This window comes from Otolemur garnettii, unplaced genomic scaffold (genome assembly GCF_000181295.1).
Source record: "Otolemur garnettii isolate 467f Iridium unplaced genomic scaffold, OtoGar3 scaffold00072, whole genome shotgun sequence".
NCBI classification, from domain to species: domain Eukaryota; kingdom Metazoa; phylum Chordata; class Mammalia; order Primates; family Galagidae; genus Otolemur; species Otolemur garnettii.
The window spans coordinates 7278857-7298050 of NW_003852467.1; the positions used below are offsets into that span (position 1 = coordinate 7278857).

At 42.2% G+C, this 19194-nt stretch overlaps 1 protein-coding gene and 1 pseudogene across 1 annotated transcript; one reads left to right on the top strand and one right to left on the bottom strand.

The window, feature by feature from the left end:
- Positions 1–5673: 5673 nt before the first annotated feature.
- On the bottom strand, positions 5674–12320 carry LOC100948427 (annotated as a pseudogene).
- Positions 12321–12535: 215 nt separating this feature from the next.
- On the top strand, positions 12536–17903 carry NR0B1 (nuclear receptor subfamily 0 group B member 1). Its single transcript, XM_003793763.1, has 2 exons — positions 12536–13709; positions 17659–17903. Exons 1-2 carry the CDS (start codon positions 12536–12538, stop codon positions 17901–17903), a joined length of 1419 nt encoding a protein of 472 aa, XP_003793811.1.
- Positions 17904–19194: the final 1291 nt, after the last annotated feature.

Below are 19194 nucleotides of genomic sequence, written 5' to 3' on the forward strand. Positions count from 1 at the left end.
TATGCTGAACCCGTGCTATTGAAGACCCCGTATTTTGGTACTTCCCAGGATCTATCTAGCTAACTAGGCCTCATATCATGCTTCGAGTCTTACCTGTCCTATTCATCACTTCTGTTCCATCCCCTTATCATTCTACTAATCTCATAGACTCATTAATGTAATGATTAATTCATATGATCATGGGAGAAAACACTTCCATTAATTACAGTTTTCATATTTGCATTCTCATCTGTGCTTTCGAAGACTTCATTACCCCCCAATATAACTTCTTCATATGATTATTATTACTATTATTTCACAATGAAGTTGATGTCAAGTTTTATTTTTAAGAGCAGTGATTTGCAAACATGGCTGCTCATTAGAATTACATGGGGGAGTTTGTCAAACTCTTTATACCCAGGTCACATCTGTACTAATTAAATCAAAATCTCAGTAATTTTTTTAAACTCCTGAGATGATAGCAAAATGCAACCAAATTTGAGAAGCAAAGATTTACAGAGTGATTCTCAAGATAGCACATGCGTACAAAACATCTGGGGGTCTTGCTTGAGTGCAGATTCTGATTCCATGTGTCCTGGGCAAGGCCTGGGATTCTGTATTCCCAAAAAGCTCCCAGTGGATGCTGATGCTGCTGATCTGAGGACCACAGTGAAGCAAGGACTTAGTGTACCATTATGTCTCTGTTATAAAGTCTTTTTTTTTTTTTGAGACAGAGCCTCAACCTATCCCCCTGGGTAGAGTGCTATGGCATCACAGCTCACAGCAACCTCCAACTCCTGGGCTCAAGCAAGTCTCCTGCCTCAGCTTCCCAAGTAGCTGGGACCACAGGCGCCTGCCACAATGCCCAGCTATTTTTTCATTGCAGCCATCATTGTTGTTTTGGTGGGCCCAGGCTGGTTTCGAACCCGCCACCTTAGGTGTATGTGGCTGGCGCCTTAGCCGGTTGAGCCACAGGCACCAAGCCTGTTATAAAGTCATTTAAGGCAATTTGAAATGAATATTACTACTTCCAATTGTCAAAGAATATTTCTTGTCTCCCACCTTGCTCCCAGGATTACCTTTGGAATTTTGATTAAGTATGTATCCCTTATTTGGCCATCCTTTTTACATTATAAGTAATTAATTGCTAATGAAAAGCTGAATGTGCTTTATCTTAACAAAATATAGCTCAGATTTGCGCATAGAGGAATATGCATTATATAATTTACTGTTTTACTTGGATTTAACAGCCTTGATATGTGCAAGGCTATGATGCAGTGACCCTTAATTGAAGAATTTTCAAAGAATACCTGGGGGATGAATGGATAATCAATCAAGAATGTTAATTGAACTTTTAACACATGCCAAATAAGGTAAACCCATTTAGAGTGACCTTTTCTGTCAGAAAAGGAAGTATTTATTATGAGATTAAAGTTCATCTGCAGAATTAAGGGATATCAATAACTCCTCACCCATCATTCTAGATACAAGAGAAATACCAAACTATTTTATTTACATTGCTTCTAGTTTTGGTGGATTTTAATAGAATTGTCATGGAAAGTTTCATTCCTTGTTTGTGGCATTTCTTACATGTGAAATGCTGTCTTTGAAGGCTGCTAAATGGTTAGTGAATCAGTCTTTAGTGCCTAGTCCCTAATGGTATATATTTTTTACTTTTATCCATCAGAATTCCATCTGGAAGGAGTTCATAGAGTATTACTGAACAGTTTTCCTTTACTGGCTTGTAAAAAACTCCATAACCTGAACCTGGTGGACTCTGAGTCACTTTTGGATAAGCCCCTGTAATGCTTCCTTATATTGAACAATTCCTAAAGAAACACACATGCACACGCACACATGTACACAGTCCCAACAGTTTCATGCTTGATAAAGTGCTCACCAGGAGCTTGCAGCTCAAGGTAGCAGGTGGTTCACATACATTTACCTATTCTCACAGAGTCCTATTGGAAGGATAAAGTGAATCATACAGGTAGGATAAATCTATTAGAGCTTTGAAAAGGAAAACAATCTATGGGACAGAGATTTGGATACATGATTGCATGATGCAAAGTTATGTTGGTAGAAAAACCAGGGAAGAAGAACACACTGCCCAGAAAACACACACACAATAAAACCACACACACTTTTTCTTTCAGGTAAAATCTCCTGAGAACATAGGCATTTTCTACCTGGCACAGCCTTAAAGCAGAGAGGGCACACATGGAGAGAGAGCAGGAGTAGGTGGCTGGATAGTTATTCAGATGATTAAAGGACTATTTATGGGACACTCTACTCAGTCAACAAGAGAATGAAAAAACATTCCGGGAAGGCAACCAGGTATTGTAGACCCGGAGAATAACCAGTCCACAAGATTCATCACCTCCCATATTCCAGGCATTGCTCCCAGTGCTAGGGACATAGCAATGATTTCTTTAGTCTCTACTTTCATAGAACATATCTTCTCATGGGAGAGGCCACCAATAAACAAATAGTCTAATAAAAATGTGTGTATAAGGATTAGGGCCAAGAAGAATAATAAATCAGGTAGTAAGGATGAAGCATAGAGAGGTGCTGTTTTAGAAAGGAGGTCATGGAGGACATCTCTGAGCAAAGTGAAAAGAATGAGTCATGTGATGGTCTGCAGTTGACTCAACAGTCCAGAAAAGGTAGGTTGCAGGTTTAAGGAAAATCAAGGAGGCTATGTTGCTAGTCATAGTAAATGAAGGATGGAGTTGGAGAGAGAGAAGGCCAGATCCTATAAGATTTTAAAGTCTAGGGGCTAAAAGTCTATACTTTCCTAAGTGTGATGGAAAGGTATCAGAGGCATTAAGCAGTGGATATGCACAATCTCACTTATCTTAAGCATCACTATTTGGAAAACTAGCTATAGGCATAAAATGAATGAAAACAAGAGATCTTTGAGCAACTTCTTGCAAATGTTGAAGCCAGACAAGATGGTGACTTAGGCCAAGGTAGTAGTGATAATGGTGATCAGAAAGTGTTGAATCTGAGATATAGAATTGATAAAATCTGCTGCTAGGTTAGTTGGATGGATTGCAGGATATGAATCAAGGATAATTCACCTTAAAATAAAAGATCAGATGGCTTTAAGAAACATGTCCTAGTAATGTAGTTCAATTACCTCAATCCAGCCATGCCTCAAGCTTTAATATGAAGCCTGTATAAAGATTCGGTTTTCAAACAAAAGCATGCACTGGGGAAAAGAATCTCTATTTAATAAACGGTGCTGGGAGAACTGGTTAGCCACAATTAGAAAACTGAAATTGAACCCACACCTCTCACCATTGACAAAAATTGACTCTCGGCTCGGCGCCTATAGCTCAACTGGCTAAGGCGCCAGCCACGTACACCTAAGGTGGCGGGGTCGAATCCCCAGCCTGGACCCGCCAAACAACAATGATGGCTGCAACCAAAAAAATAGCTGGGCGTTGTGGTGGGCGCCTGTGGTCCCAGCTACTTGGGAGGCTGAGGCAGGAGACTCGCTTGAGCTCAGGAGTTGGAGGTTGCTGTGAGCTGTAATGCCACGGCACTCTATCCAGGGGGACAGCTTGAGGCTCTGTCTCAAAAAAAAAAAAAAAAAATTGACTCTCGCTGGATAAAAGATTTAAATTTAAGACATGAAACAATAAAATTCTGGAAGAGAATGTGGGGAAAACTCTTCACAAAATTGGCCTGGGAAAAGGTCTTATGAAGAACACTCCCTTGACAATTGCAGCTACACCAAAAATAAATAATTGGAATTTGATCAAGCTAAAAACCTTCTGCACAGCCATGGGTATCATAACTAAAGCAAACAAACAGCCTTCGAAATGGAAGAAGATATTTGCATGGTATGAATCTGACAAGGCCTGATAACTAGAATCTACAGAGAACTCTAACCAACAAGAAAAGAGCAAACAACCCCATTTCTAAGTGGGCAAAGAGACTTGAATAGAAACTTCTCTGAAGATGACAGATAAATAGCCAACAAACACATGAAAAAATGCTCATTGTCCTAATCACCAGAGAAATGCAAATCAAAACCACCCTGAAGTATCAACTAACTCCAGTAAGGTAGCCCACATCACAAAATCCTGAATCTGTAGATGCTGGCATGAATGTGGAGAGAAAGGAACACTTTTGCACGGCTGGTAAGATTACAAACTAATACAGCCTCTATGGAAAGAAGTGTGGAGAATTCTTAAAGAACTAAAAGTCAACCTTCCATTTGATCCTGAAATGCCATTACAAGTATTTACCCCGAAGAAAAAAATAATATCTAATAACCACAAGGACATTTGTACTAGAATGTTTATTGCAGCTCAGTTCACAATTGCCAAGACATGAGAGCAATCCAAGTGCCCATCAACCCAGGAATGGATTAACAAACTATTCAGCCATAAGAAAAGATGGAGACTTTACATCTTTTTTGTTTACCTGGATGAGGTTGAAACATATTCTTCTTAGTGAAGTATCTCAAGAATGAAAAGTAAGTATTCAATACACTTGATACTAATATGAAACCATTACATAAACAACTATATACCCACAGGAAAGAAAAAACACAAGTATAGTCTAGTTAGGGGGAGGGGAAAAGAGACAGAGGGTGGGGGGAGGGAGAGCGAATGGCAGGATCTCACCTAATGTGTACAATGTGAGGGTGTTCAGCACCTCCCTGGGTGAAGGGCTCAACTATAATTTGAACTCTCCCTTAGCAAAGAAAACAATGTAACCTAAACATTTGTACCCTCATATTTATGTGAAAGAAAAAAAGAAGAGAAAATACCTTCAAAATAAAAAAAGATTCTAGTTTTGCTTAAACCCTTTTGAATAGATTGAAAAATCTTAATAAAAGTATTTAGAAAACACCTGATACAAGTAATGCCACAACCCTGAATTTTGCAAAAGCTGTGGGTATATGGTGAAATTTTGTTGTTTCACTGGAAAGCGGTGTGTGTTTTTCATTGTCTATCTGTAGGAGAGTGGCTGTTAACACTGTTGAATAAAGGCTCAATCAGGATAAATTATTATCTAGTGCTGGGCAAATATTCTTGCCTACTTCCCCAACCCAAACTTTACTTATCTAAAGAATCAGACATTTGGGAATATAATGGCAACATACTTTTCAAAGATGAATAAGCTCAGGAGAGGAGTCCTTGGGGTAGTTAATGTATCACGTCTATCAATTATCCCTATCAAGTGGGATTGACTGCATGGCCTTGAGTTAAGGGTGATTGGCCATGAGCTTCTTTTTAGATGTCTGATTTCTGCCTTCTATCTTCTTGCCAATAGCTCTGATTCCAAGAACAGATGGATGGACAGTTCCATGAAGGCTGTGACTTTTTTCACGCTGAATGTATTTTGAAACACCACGAATGTTGGAGGAACCCTGGTGACAACCTTCATACTTGAGAGGTGGAAACTAATGGACAAATGCTGTTGCCACCTCCTTTAGGCAGAAAATTCTGAGAAGCATTCTGTGTGTTTCTCTGATGGGATTACTCCTCTTGCTGACAGCAGTAGTCATAGTACTGTACCATTATGTTGGCTTTCCTCCTTCACAGTTTCACTTTTCCTGTACCCTTGCCACGCTTCCTGGAACAATTCTCTTCTCTTCTCCTTTCCTTTTCTTTTCCCTTTCTTTTCCTTTCCTTTCTTTTCCCTTTTCCTTGTCTTTTATTAACTCATATAAAATTACTTGTCTTCTGGTTTGTTGAAGCAGGAAGTTAGACATTTGCCACAATAATGTCTACTAAAGTGGCTGGCCGTAACAACTCCAGCACCACACTCATATGAAGGACAATGTCGACGAAGGTGACTCATTTTGCCATTCTCATGCACCTTATAATATTTAAGGACACCCAGCTTAACCTTCTTTCTCCTATGCTTATTCTTCTTGGGGGAAGTATAAGACTTCTCCTTCATTTTCTTAGCACCACCACGAAGTCTTAACACAAGATGAAGAGTAGACTCCTTTCAAATGTTGTAGTCAGACAAAGTATGTCCATCTTCCAGTTGCTTGCCAGCAAGAATGAGTCTTTGCTGATCAGGAGAAATTCCTTCTTTATCCTGGATCTTGGCCTTTACACTTTCTAGTATATCTGACGGTTCAATCTGGAGAGTGACGGTTTTTCCCATAAGGGTTTTTTTTTCCAAAAATCTGCATCTTGGTGGAGTTCCACCACAGATGGCGGATTGGAAAGCCTGAAACAATTTCTGAAGGAAATGTATACAGTCCTTATCTCATGCTCTGCTTCAGAGAACTAAAACAGCTTCTTTTTATTAACTCAGCCACACCCATCCTTGGCAAAAACATCAATTTGGAAATAAAGATGCTGATTATCTTCATTACCAGCGTTTCTGTTTGCTGCAAAAAAATTCCCATATTTCTATTCGCAAGATTTTTTGTTGTTCATATATTTGTCATCATGGGCTCAGAGAAAACAATTAGGTTGATAATGCTAATAGGAAATGCATTTAACTCCAGACCTGAATTATTTATTATTGACTGTAGTGATACCTTATTTCAAATGTATTTGGCATGTATATTTACAGAGAATTTCAAATGTGCAAATTTGTCTTAAGTGGGAAACACATCACCGAGTCTGCTGCTGTTGACTTTACTTAAAGAAATTGAGATCTCACGGAGGTAGAGAGCCGAATGATAGACAGCAGAGCCAGGAAGGGTATGTGAGTGGTGTTAGGGATGAAGAGAGGTTAGTTACTGTGTAATAGATGCAAACATACAGTTAGATTGAAGGAGTAAGTTCCAATGTTTGATAACAGAGTAGGATGACTACAGTTAACAAAAAGGTATTGTATATTTCAAAATAGCTAGAGAAAAGGATTTGAAATGTACCCAAACATAAACATAATAAACACTCAAGGTGATGGATACACTAGATACCCTGATCTGATCCACATTCCGTGTGTGTAACAAAAGATCACATGCATCCTATACATATGCACAAATATTATGCATTAATAAAAAAGAAATTAAAATCTAGGCTCGGCGCCTGTGGCTCAAGCGGCTAAGGCACCAGCCACATACACCTAAGGTGGCAGGTTCGAATCCCCAGCCCAGGCCCGCCAAACAACAATGACGGCTGCAACCAAAAAATGGCCAGGCGTTGTGGCGGGCGCCTGTGGTCCCAGCTACTTGGGAGGCTGAGGCAGGAGACTCGCTTGAGCCCAGGAGTTGGAGGTTGCTGTGAGTATGATGCCATGGCACTCTACCCAGGGGGATAGCTTGAGGCTCCGTCTCAAAAAAAAAAAAAAAAAAAAAAACCCCACACAGTCAGGGGAAGAAAGTGAAGGATGGGCGATCTAGTGAAGGGAAAAAATACATAAATGTGGAAGACACTTTTTACTCATGATTTCATTCAGCAGGTGTTTGTGAAGTGCATCCAGTATGCTGGGCAACGTACCAGGGGCTCTAGATCCAGTGACTGTGAAGAGTAAGATGCTAAGAAAAGTCAGATGGGAAAAGAAAGCAGTTCCCTAGGAGAATTTTACAACTGTTCCAGACTCAACACGGGGGAAGTCTGTAACAAAAATTACCATTGCCATTAGGAGCCAACCTTTGTGAACCAACAGAGCGAGGATTTTCAAACTGACGAATCAAATAAATGGGCAATAATTTTTAAACCTGCCAATTATTCGGATTTATTAATAATACAAGTCGATCAACATCTGGTAGTGAGGAAGATTCAAAATTGGTAGATTCAGTAAAATAAATCGATCTGGTGAATATTTTTCCTTGAAAGAAGTGATTGAGGGTGGTGCCCGTGGCTCAAAGGAGTAGGGCACCCGCCCCATATGCTGGAGATGGCGGGTTCAAACCCAGCCCCGGCCAAAAACTGAAAAAAAAAAAAAAAAAAGTGATTGACAACTTTGGAAAGGTAATTTTACAGTATTTCAGGATTACAGAGAGAATGAGTCCTAATTCCAGATAAGCAACTGTGGGCCCCCTAAGGCAGCTGATTACCTTCATTACAGCTCATTAGAAGGAAAAAACTAATGAAATTTGATCTTCTTTAGGTGTTTCATGAACCAGCAGCTAAAGCTTATCAGTTCTTCCATAAATATAGTTGTAACATTCTGAGTGTTGGACTGGGAAGGGAAGGAGGCTGTATCTTGGGTTTTATCAGTTACTATCTGTCTACAATAGTGTTTAATTGAGATTTATCTTGTGAAATAAGGAAGACACTATTGTTACTCCCTTGTCACTTGTTTCCGGAAGGAACTGAATTCTAAGGCATTTAGGCTTTTTAAAGCCCAGTTTGCAAATTCATATCATGTTTCAGATCACCATGCCGTTCCAGGTCAAGAGCAGCTTGCTATGCAAAGATCAGTTTTACAGTTTTGCCTAGCTTCATCCCACCTGTACTTCACTCCTACATCCTTTAGTACAAACTGCATTACTTTGATGTTGAAGGCTGCATTTAGACAGGCAGGCAGCTTTACTCCCACCCTGAGTTGGAACAGATAATGGATTCTGCAGAGCAGGTGTCCAATTGGCCAAGGTCATCTCACAATGAGTCAGTATAAATATCCAAATTGCAGTTGTGGACAAACTCAGCACATGACAGGTGCAGCTGATAAGTATCCTTTTGTCTAGCTGTCACAGTGGTCTGAGGATACAGAACAAATCAAATGAAAAAGCCTGCGCCTGCCTTAGGAGGTTACGTCTTCACTAATCCAGTAGCAAGCAGCAAGCTGGCATTACTTTGTACGAAATCTCTACTGGTATATTTGCAAGATTTTGTTTCTCAGGAGCTATTTGTTTAGGGGAAAAAACGGAAAGTGGAAAGATGAAGTCAGTTTTCTCCTGACATTTCTAAAGATGACTACTTGTGAAGCAGGCCATCTCTCCTTAGAAATGGCCAATCCGAAGAACCCAGAAAGTCCTTCAGAGTTGCAAGTAGAAAATGGCAACTTGAAGGAAAACACGAGAAAAGGAGAAGACTCAGCTCCTGGGAAAGAACAAGAACTATAACCAATATTTTAGAAATTCATGGTTCTTGGCATTGCAATTAAGTTTCAATTTCAGACAATGCCTGAATTTCAAAATCAAAGGCATTAAAGATGTGTGAGGTGTGAATGTTTAGTCACAGAAAATGGATTTAAGTTTCTAAGATTTTAAAAACAACAGTTGATGAGATGAAAGAAGTTTAGAAAAACCCTTGAAGATATACAACCAAGGTACATAGATTAAAGTGCTAGTTTATAGCACTTTTTAAAATTTCATAGATGAAAAGGCTAATGTAAGGTGAAATATTTTGCTCAGTGTACTTAAGTTACTTTATTTATATTTCAAAGTAGGGGGAGTTAGCAAACATCTTTGTAAACGGCCATATTGAGATAAAAATTAAAACCCTTTTAAAGACTTAGAACAGAGTGTACTTGAGAATATTGGTTTAGAGAGTTTTGTCCCTATTTCACAAAGGAGACGGGTCAAATTAAATAGATGACTTATTCAGTGTTATATCTTTAGAGTAGAAGAACCCAAACTCAAGGTCAGGTCTTTTGACTGCTAACCCAACTCTCTTGTTACTTTACCACACTATTTGTAGCCCTCTTGAGTATCAAAATAGGCCCCCAGAAAAGTCTTAGTCTAACAAGTTTGTCTCAGCTGTCTTCCCCCCAGGGTCAGGGCAGTGATAGCTGTGTGGGAATGCTTAGCCTCTGAGTTGAGAGTAGGGGCTATGGCCTTCTTCTCTCTCTAAAGGGATAGTTGGCCAACATACATATTTTTTGAGGACCTACTATGTTTCAGACATTGTTCTAGTTGCGGGGAGACAAAGTGACAGGTTCCTTGCCCTCCAGGGACTTTTATACTAGTAGAGGGAGTCGATCAACGAGGGTCAAATAACTAACTAAATAAATGATAGCAGGTGTTGGGAAGGAAATAAACTTGTGACTAGCTCTGGCATCTGAAGGTAGCGCCTGAGATAGGCTAGGCTTTTCAGCTAGGCTGGTTGATGGGTTCATTAAGCAGGAAGAATGCTAAAGCACCAATAAAGAAACCCATAATAGTAGCTTGAATATTGGGAATGGCAAATAATGAAATAGACAACGAGGTAAAATAGTCAATATTTATATTATGTGGGCCAAGTGACCTATCCAGTCTGGTCCAAGAAAAGTGGGATAAAAACTTCTGGATGGAGGGTTAGAGTGAGCTGCCCTAGAAGAGAGAGAATTATGGTAGTCTTAGTACAGTATCTCCTCCTAACCCTGAAGTTATCTCATTTTACCTTAAATAAAAAAAGGTTGATCCAGCCAATGCTTACCATGTCCCATTCTTTTAAACACTCTGTACAAATTAAATCATGCTTTAGGATTGCCTTACAGAGACTATTGAATATATTTTACTTATGAAGAAACTGAGGCACAGACAGCTCAAGTATCTTTCCTGTGATAGACTGCATAATGCTCCCCCCCCCACCAAGATGTCCATGTCTTAATCCTCAGAACCTGGGAAGTTATCTTACGGGATAAAAAGGGCCTTTGCAAATGTGATGAAGTTAAGGATTTTGAGATGGGGATATTATCCTGGATTATCTGGGTAGGCCCAATATAATCACAAAGTTCTTTAAAAGAGAGAAGCAGTTAGAAGCAGGGGTCAGAGTGAAGTGGCCAGAAGCCAAGAAATGTAGGCAGCTTCTAGAAGATAGAAAAGGTAAAAAGGGGCAGCACCTGTGGCTCAGTGAGTAGGGTGCCGGCCCCATATGCTGAGGGTGGCGGATTCAAACCCAGCCTGCGGCCAAACTGCAACAACAACAAAAATAGCCAGTTGTTGTGGCGGGCACCTGTAGTCCCAGCTACTTGGGAGGCTGAGGTAAGAGAATCACCTAAGCCCAGGAGTTGGAGGTTGCTGTGAGCTGTGTGACACCACAGCACTCTACTGAGGGAGATAAAGTGAGACTCTGTCTCTACAAAAAAAAAAAATGAAAAGGTAAAAAATAGATTTCCCTCAGAGCTTCCAGAAGGGATGGCACCTTGATTTTAGTGCAACGAACCTAATTTCAGACATCTGGCCTCCAAAACTATTATCATAATAAATTTCTGCTGTTTGTACTATCTTAGCCACTACTTTCCCAGCAGCAATAGGAAACAAATACATTGTCCTGGTGGCAGATCCAGGATTAAAACTGAGGCAGGCTAGTACCAGTGCTAGAGATTTAACCACTGTGCTATAGGGCCTCTCATAGGCAGAACAAAATTTCAGCTTGAATTTTGAAAGCACAATTGGGGTCTCCTAGGTTTTCCTCTCGTGCTCAGAATTCCAGGTCTTGGAAAATGTACAATACAGGAAGGAAAGAAAGAAAGTAGGGACGGAGGAAGGAATGGAGGAAGGGAGAGAGGAAGGGAAGGAAGGGAGGGAGGGAGAGAAAAAGGGCAAAGAGCGGCGCCTGTGGCTCCAAGGAGTAGGGTGCTGGCCCCATATGCCAGAGGTGGCGGGTTCAAACACAGCCCCGACCAAAAACTACAAAAAAACAAAACAAAACAAAACAAAGAAAGGGCCAAGAGAATCCTATATCAGCTGGTGTGTATCAGTCCCCTTCCTTTGCTCCACATATTTAGTCCTGGACCCAGCATACCATTAACATAAACCTCCTATTATAGAGATGAGAAATTCAAAGACCAAAGAATTGTGATTTTTAGGTTACTGGGCTGCTTGGTGAAACAACCAGCTAGTTACACAAAGGGCAGGTGGTGGTGTGGGGAGACTCACTTATCTCTTTGTGCCTGCGTAGAACTTGAGGGAGGTGGCTGTGGGACAAACGAAGTCCAAAGGCTTTTTGTCACTTGCATTTTTTCGTTACTCCTTCAGGAAGAGTGGGAGAAGAAATGCTAATTACAAACTTACGAGAATGCGATGTTCTCACTGTGACAATTTCTTAGCCCGTCGTGATTATTACATTCCCGAGTTTTTGCCACTTTTACATCCTGGTCGCTGCCCCCAGCTTTCTAACACGGCATCTAGGACACGGGAGGTTGATGGAATTCAGCTGAACGCTTATGAGAGGCTACTCACACAAGTGCTTTTCAAACATTAAATTGCATGCATGGTCTTGAAAATGAGACGTCGCTATCCATATGCAGAATCTAAGTCACACAAGACGTGAATTATAAATTAGCATTTAATGAAAGTTTACAAAGACAACACAGAAACAGATTTTTCGCCTTTTAGGCACTCCTGCCCTCCCAATAAAGGGAACAAATTAGATGCTAGAGTTCAGTGCAAAGAGGAGAAAAAGCTTCTCAACCCGGCTCCAGGAGCTCTGCTCCTGTCCTCCAGGGGCAGGGGAAGCAAGGAAGTTTCCAGGAACTCGCATACTTTCGTTCCTCTAAGATTTCCAGCTTTTAAGGAGCAGGGGCCCCACCGAACTACCCAGGCAGGTCCAGGGCTCACACACCAGAGCGCAGCGCCGCGCCCCCTACCGCGCCGGTGTCCAGGAGGAGGCGGCAGACGCGCCTGCGTGTGCGCTAGGTATAAATAGGTCCCAGGCGGCGGCCACTGGCCAGACCCGGGCTGCGGGCGCTGTGGGCCATGGCGCGCGAGGGCCACCAGTGGCAGGGCAGTATCCTCTATAACATGCTCATGAGCGCGAAGCAAATGCAAGAGGCCCCTCAGGCGGCCGAGGGGCGGCCCGGGGGTCCGTGCTGGGGCTGCTCTTGTGGTATTGAGACCGGGGAAGGCAGAGAGGGGCTGTCGGGCGGCAGTGCCATGACGCTCCTGTACCGCTGCTGCTTGTGCGGTGAAGAACACCCGCGGCGGGGCAGCATCCTCTACAACATGCTCACGAGCTCCAAGCAAAAGTATGCGGCTCCGAAGACGCCGGAGGCGCGGCCGGGGGGTCAGTGCTGGGGCTGCTCGTGCGGCAGCGCTGAGCCGGTGGTGGGCAGAGAGGGGCTGCCCGACGGGCGTGCCGTGGCGCTCCTGTACCGCTGCTGCTTTTGCGGTGAAGACCACCCGCGGCAAGGCAGCATCCTCTACAGCTTGCTTACGAGTGCAAAGCAAGCGCACGTGGCTCCAGAAGCGCCCAAGGGCCAGCAGGCGCCCGCGTGGTTTGAAGGCGCCTACGGCCCGGAGAGGCTGCGGGCCCGAGAGGGGCTCCCCGGCGGACGTGCCGTGGAGCTTCAGAACCGCTGCTGCCTTTGCGGTGAAGACCACACGCCTCAGAGCGGCATCCTCTACAGCATGCCGACGAGCGCAAATCAAACGCGCGCGGCTCCGGAATCGCAGCCGAGGGCCCCCTGGTGGGACGCCTCGAGTGGTGCGCGGCGCCCGGTGGCTCTCAAGAGTCCACAGGTGGTCTGCGAGGCAGCTGCGGGAGGCCTGTTGAAGACGCTGCGCTTCGTCAAATACTTGCCTTGTTTCCAAGTGCTGCCCTTGGACCAGCAGCTGGTGTTGGTGCGCAGCTGCTGGGCGTCCCTGCTCCTGCTGGAGCTGGCCCAGGATCGGCTGCAGTTCGAGACCGTGGAGACGGCCGAGCCCAGCGTGCTGCGGGCGATCCTCACCACCAGGCGGCAGGAGATGGCGAGCAACAGGCCACGGTCCCTGCCCCAGCTGCGGTCACAGTTGGCATCCTCGCCGGACACCGGACGGTTGCCCTCTGCTGCTGAGGTCCAAGTCATCAAGGGCTTCCTCGCTAAGTGCTGGAGTCTGAATATCAGTAGCAAAGAGTATGCCTACCTCAAGGGGACCGTGCTTTTTAACCCGGGTAAGGCGCTGGGCTTGGGCACAGGCTTTTCCTAGCAAAAAAAAAAAAAATTAGGCAGTGCCTACTCCGGGACGCAGGCACTAAGGAGTTACCGGTGGTCAGAGGGGTGTCGGGGAATAGATGGAGAATCGCTACTAACTCAGCAGAGTTGCAGTGGGAGGCTTCGGGAACCACTTCTGGGTGGGCTGCTAGTAACTCAGCAGGGGGCGGGGGTTGGTGAGGTTTATGTTTGGCTGTCTATACATTTCTCCTACTAAAGAAAAGTTTGTACTTTCATAGGACGTGGTTCTTCCTTCTTTAGTTTTCTTTTAAACCCAGTAACGTAGCTTTTCTAAAAAAAAAAAAAAAAAAAAGTTCTTACTCACTGCAAATTCTGCAACTTCTGCAACTTTGTTCTGAAATTTACTAAACCTTTTTTTGTTGTTGTTGTTTTGTTTGGAGGTAATCTATTAAAGCTGGCGAGAAGGGAAACGTTTGTTAAGGACCCCAAGAGAGACCATTCTCAGAAGACACTGTCAGGACACTGGACTTGGTGTGTCACTAGTCTACCTCTGAAAGGTCATTCACATGCTTCTAAGCATTTGGCCTGTCTCAGCCTCCAAGTGTCTATGAATATCAGGTTGGCAAAAGGGAAGGGAAAAAGACACAGGGACTGAGAATAGGTGCATTGCATTTTAGAACTTGAAGAGAGGCTAGAAACCTCATAATCCATAGCAGTAGATCTGCGACTGTTCCTCACCCCATTGTACAGAATAGGTAGATGCCTCCCGAGTGACCTTACTCCAAACTAAACAGCTGGTGTGTGGTGGCACCTGGGAACTTTGTCTTCTGGGGCCAATAAGCTGTCTGCTGCACCACACTTTCAGGTTTCCTGTTGGATGTTGGACACGCTGCTTTACAGAGTGCAAACAAATTATGGGAGAATATCTTCTTGGACAGCTCGGTACCTTGTCTCCGGGATGTCCTACTGCTAGAATCATCTCAATCAGCGTCCTTCCAAAATGGCCACTAAGGGGAGGGAGGTTTGGGGGCAGCTTGAGTTGGGATAGTTTTTATAGTGCTCCATTTATATCCTTTTTCCCTGGTGCAAGGAGTCTCTGGTTATTATGTCTTTACCCCCTGCCTAACGTTTTTTTAAATTATATAGATCAGTATTTGGTGGGTAATAATTTATTCAGATCTCACATTTCATGACCTAGAGACTCAGTTCATCCCAGTGACTATTATTGGACACCTTTGTTTATACCATGGTTTTCCTGTGAATAAGTCTGTGAATAAGTCTTTCCCATTCCTAATGATTCTGATTCAGTATAGCTCTGGCCCAGGGTCTGCAAATCTGCCTTCAAAATAAGTGTCCCAAGTAATTCTTAAGGTAATTTGGAAAACAGTTTTCTCATACTTTTGGCCAGTGTTATTAATGATCTACTATTTGCTTTCTTCAAGGTGAGAGGGGCTCAGCTTCTGGAAGTTTACATCCCAATAGTTTTTGGGCTTTTCCTTGATCGTCTTTTGCATACTTTTGTCACCCCCTATTCTTATTCTGCCTTTCCTAATCCTCTCTCAATGTGAGTTTAATGAGCTAAGCTGAGTGTGCTTGAAACACAAAAGCAAATGCACCTACAGTTGAGAGAAAAGTGTATGTATGTTTAAATCTGTATATATATTGTGTTTTATATATATATGGATTTAATCAAAGAACAGGAGATATATAAAACTGTGGAGTCCATTTGCCTTTTTTCTCTTTGCTGTTTTTAGTTCAAAGACATGTCCTTTTTTGGGACAAAGCCACTTTGGGGGGAGGGGAGCGATGTGGAAAGCAAAGAAAAGTAATGTGGCGTTTACAAGCCACGAGACCTATAGAAGCTTCAGATTTCTTTTGGAGTTTCACATAATCCTCTTCCTACTTTCATTAATGGAATTCAAGCACAACAAAATTGGGTCTCAAGTCTGGATATTGAACTGCACGTCTCTCTCTCTCTCTCTCTTTTTTTTTTTTTGCAGTTTTTGGCCAGGGCTGAGTTTGAACCTGCCACCACCTCCAGCATATGGGGCCAGCGCCCTACTCCTTTGAGCCACAGGCACCGCCCCTGAACTGCAGGTCTTTAGGGATGTTAGTGTGTGGACTAGGGTATTCAGAATTTTGAATATGGATTCAAAATGTTGCTATCTATCAGATTTGATATTTGCCTATCAGGAGTCACTTATGCCCATTGCCATTATTATTTAGAATATTTTTTCTGTTGAATTTTGTAGAAAAAGGGAGGAAAATGACTGTATTACATCATTAACATCCTTTAAACCAAATGGTAAACTGCTAATTACTTGGATACACGTTAAAACGGTGTTTTTCAACCTTTTTTTTTTTTTTTTTTTTTTTTTTATCTCACAGCACACTTGAACCTATAGTTAAACTTCCGGGGCACACTTAAATTATGTTGATCATAAAAAGGAGCACACAGAATATAAACATACTGTGCTTTGAATGTCTTTCAAAAGTAATTAATCTTTAAAAATTTGCATGACACACCTAAGATCCTCTCAGGGCACAATGGTTGAAAATCACCATGATAAAGAATTTAGCAACAATATTACTATCATGGAGGATCCAAGGACTCATAATAGCAGCTTCCTCTTAACCACCTTCTTCATAAAACTTAGACTGCACTTAATCTTTCCTGCGTTATATTTCATACACTTAGGTATCACAAGGTACTGCGAAAGGTCTTATATTTTCTATTAGAAAAGTTACTTTTGCACCACCCATGTTTCTATCTGTGATGTTTTCATCTTTACCTTTTAACTTTTTTTTTTTTTTTTTTTGCAGTTTTTGGCCCAGGGCTGGGTTTGAACTGGCCACCTCCAGCATAAGGGGCCAGCGCCCTACTCCTTTGAGCCACAGGCGCCACCCACCTTTTAACCTTTTAATGACTGTAAGAGAACGTTTTCAAAAACTTCTTACTTTGATATTTTTTAAAAGAGCCTTTTGAGATACTCATTAAAATCACTCTCTTCTTTTTAATATTTTCACAATACAGAAATCATGGTACAATGAGCTAAGTGGCCAGCTATAGCTTTCAAATTATTATCGGCCTCTAGACTAATATTGACTTGCATGAAAGTAAGTAAAGTGAAACCTGTGAGTCATAGCTCTGTGGCTGTAAAGTTTTCTGTCATTGGCCAGTCAGTGTAACAGTGGGAAATTTGAGGAAGACTGGTGTAGTATTTGTCATCTGGCAAAACGTCTTGTTTCCAGTAGAACTGTTTTCTGTAAATAAAAAGGTAAAGTGCTCACTTATTGGAAATTTCTTCATATCTGCATAGAAAATGAACAGACGTGATGATTCATTAAACTATATTCTTTTTTATTTTATTTTTTTTTTTTTTGAGACAGAGCCTCAAGCCATTCCCCTGGGTAGAGTGCCATGGCATCACAGCTCACAGCAACCTCCAACTCCTGGGCTCAAGCGAGTCTCCTGCCTCAGCCTCCCAAGTAGCTGGGACCACAGGCGCCCGCCACAACGCCCGGCTATTTTTTGGTTGCAGCCATCATTGTTGTTTGGTGGCCCGGGCTGGATTTGAACCCACCACCTTAGGTGCATGTGGCTGGCGCCTTAGCCACTTGAGCCACAGACGCCGAGCCAACTATATTCTAATGTCAAATGAAGTGTACATTTGTTGATTCATAACCAGTGTTTCTAAACGGGTGTATAGAAACATAGAATTACACAGAATATTACCCAGAATAATTACATGATGTTTCATTCTTATATGTGTTCCTTTTAAAAACTTAGAACTGGTTTGGCATTTTATCCTTGCTTTACAAAACCCTTTTTACCAGGAAGCTTGAGATCTTGTTTAATTGGGAAGAGACTGAAATGGATAGATTTTAAAAGATAGCAAAGAACTCTGTGGTGAGCTGTTTATAACAAAGAGATTGTTCTCTCTACAGATATACCAGGCCTGCAGTGTGTGAAGTACATTCAGGGACTTCAGTGGGGAACTCAGCAGATCCTCGGTGAGCATGTCAGGATGACACACAGAGATTACCAAGCCAGATTCGCTGAACTAAACAGTGCCCTCTTCCTGCTGAGATTCATCAATGCCAATGTCATCGCTGAGCTGTTCTTCAGACCCATCATTGGCACAGTCAGTATGGATGATATGATGCTGGAAATGCTCTGTGCAAAGTCATGAAGGCATGTGCCGCATGAGCACAGTTCACCGGGAAAGAAAAATAAAAAGCTCTGGGTAGAAGAGTGTAAAGTAGTATAAAATAAACTTTCTTATTATTTTTACATGATAGTATTTTTGTATTTAATTAAATACCTTCCTTCCAGACAATTAAAAAGTCCTCTGTCTCATACGGTTTCATTGGGAAGGGAAACATTTGTCAAGAGATAACATACCTCTACATCTGCAAGGAAAGAGCAGGGTATAAACTAAGCTATTTTCACAAATTTAAGGACATTCTCCATGGAACCTGTTCAAATCAGATTTGTGATATAATCAATTTGAAGATGTTAACTATTGGGGTGGCACCTGTGGCTCAAGGAGTAGGGTGCCAGCCCCATATACCAGAGGTGGTGGGTTCAAACCCGGCCCTGGCCAAAAACTGCAATAACAACAACAACAAAAAAGCAATAAAGGTATCTAAAAAAAAAAAAAAAAGATGTTAACTATTAATTTTAAAAAGTTTCATCAGGGTTTAAGTGAGGCTTCAAAAATTATTAAAACCTAGCCAACACAGGTAAAAGTATCTTTATAGTTAATGTCATGACATTTAATGTTATAATATGCTGGTGTCAGTGGAAGATGACTTTGTTCTACTTTCATTTCCACTCCTATCAGCTGCATGAAAGACTGTCTTTGTATTCCATCATAAGATGCAATCTGTGATCATAAAGACACCTAGGCTCAGCACCTGTGGCTCAAGTGGCTAAGGGGCCAGCCACATACACCTAAGGTGACGGGTTCGAATCCAGCCTGGGCCCGCCAAACAACAATGACAGCTGCAACCAAAAAACAGATGAGCATCATGGTGGGTGCCTGTAGTCCCAGCTACATGGGAGGCTGAGACAGGAGACTCACTTGAGCCCAGGAGTTGGAGGTTGCTGTGAGCTGTGATGTCATAGTACTCTACCCAGGGGGATAGCTTGAGGCTCTGTCTCAAAAAAAAGACAGGTGAAAGTGAAATAGATTTTCAGAGTTTTGTTTTGGAATTTTTCTGTACACAGTTAGGGACTTAAAATTCCCTGAGAAACTTAACATTATAAAAGGAAGGATTATAGAATTCTAGAAAGTTCAACACCATTACAAGCCCTAATTATACCTCATCTTTTAGATATATTGTCTTGTAACGGTCACATTGAACAACCATTGCATAAAATCATAAAGCAAGTTTATTGTTGGCTCCTGCTACATAGGTTTTTGATCCATAAAAGCTAGGTTTTCCTTGCCCCCAGATGAAATTTAGGGTACTACATGT

Coding starts and splice junctions, on each gene's coding strand:
- NR0B1 (XM_003793763.1), top strand. CDS start 12,536: ATGGCGCGCGAGGGCCACCAGTGGCAGGGCAGTATCCTCTATAACATG. Junction 13,710..17,658: donor GACCGTGCTTTTTAACCCGG/GTAAGGCGCTGG, acceptor TTCTCTCTACAG/ATATACCAGGCCTGCAGTGT.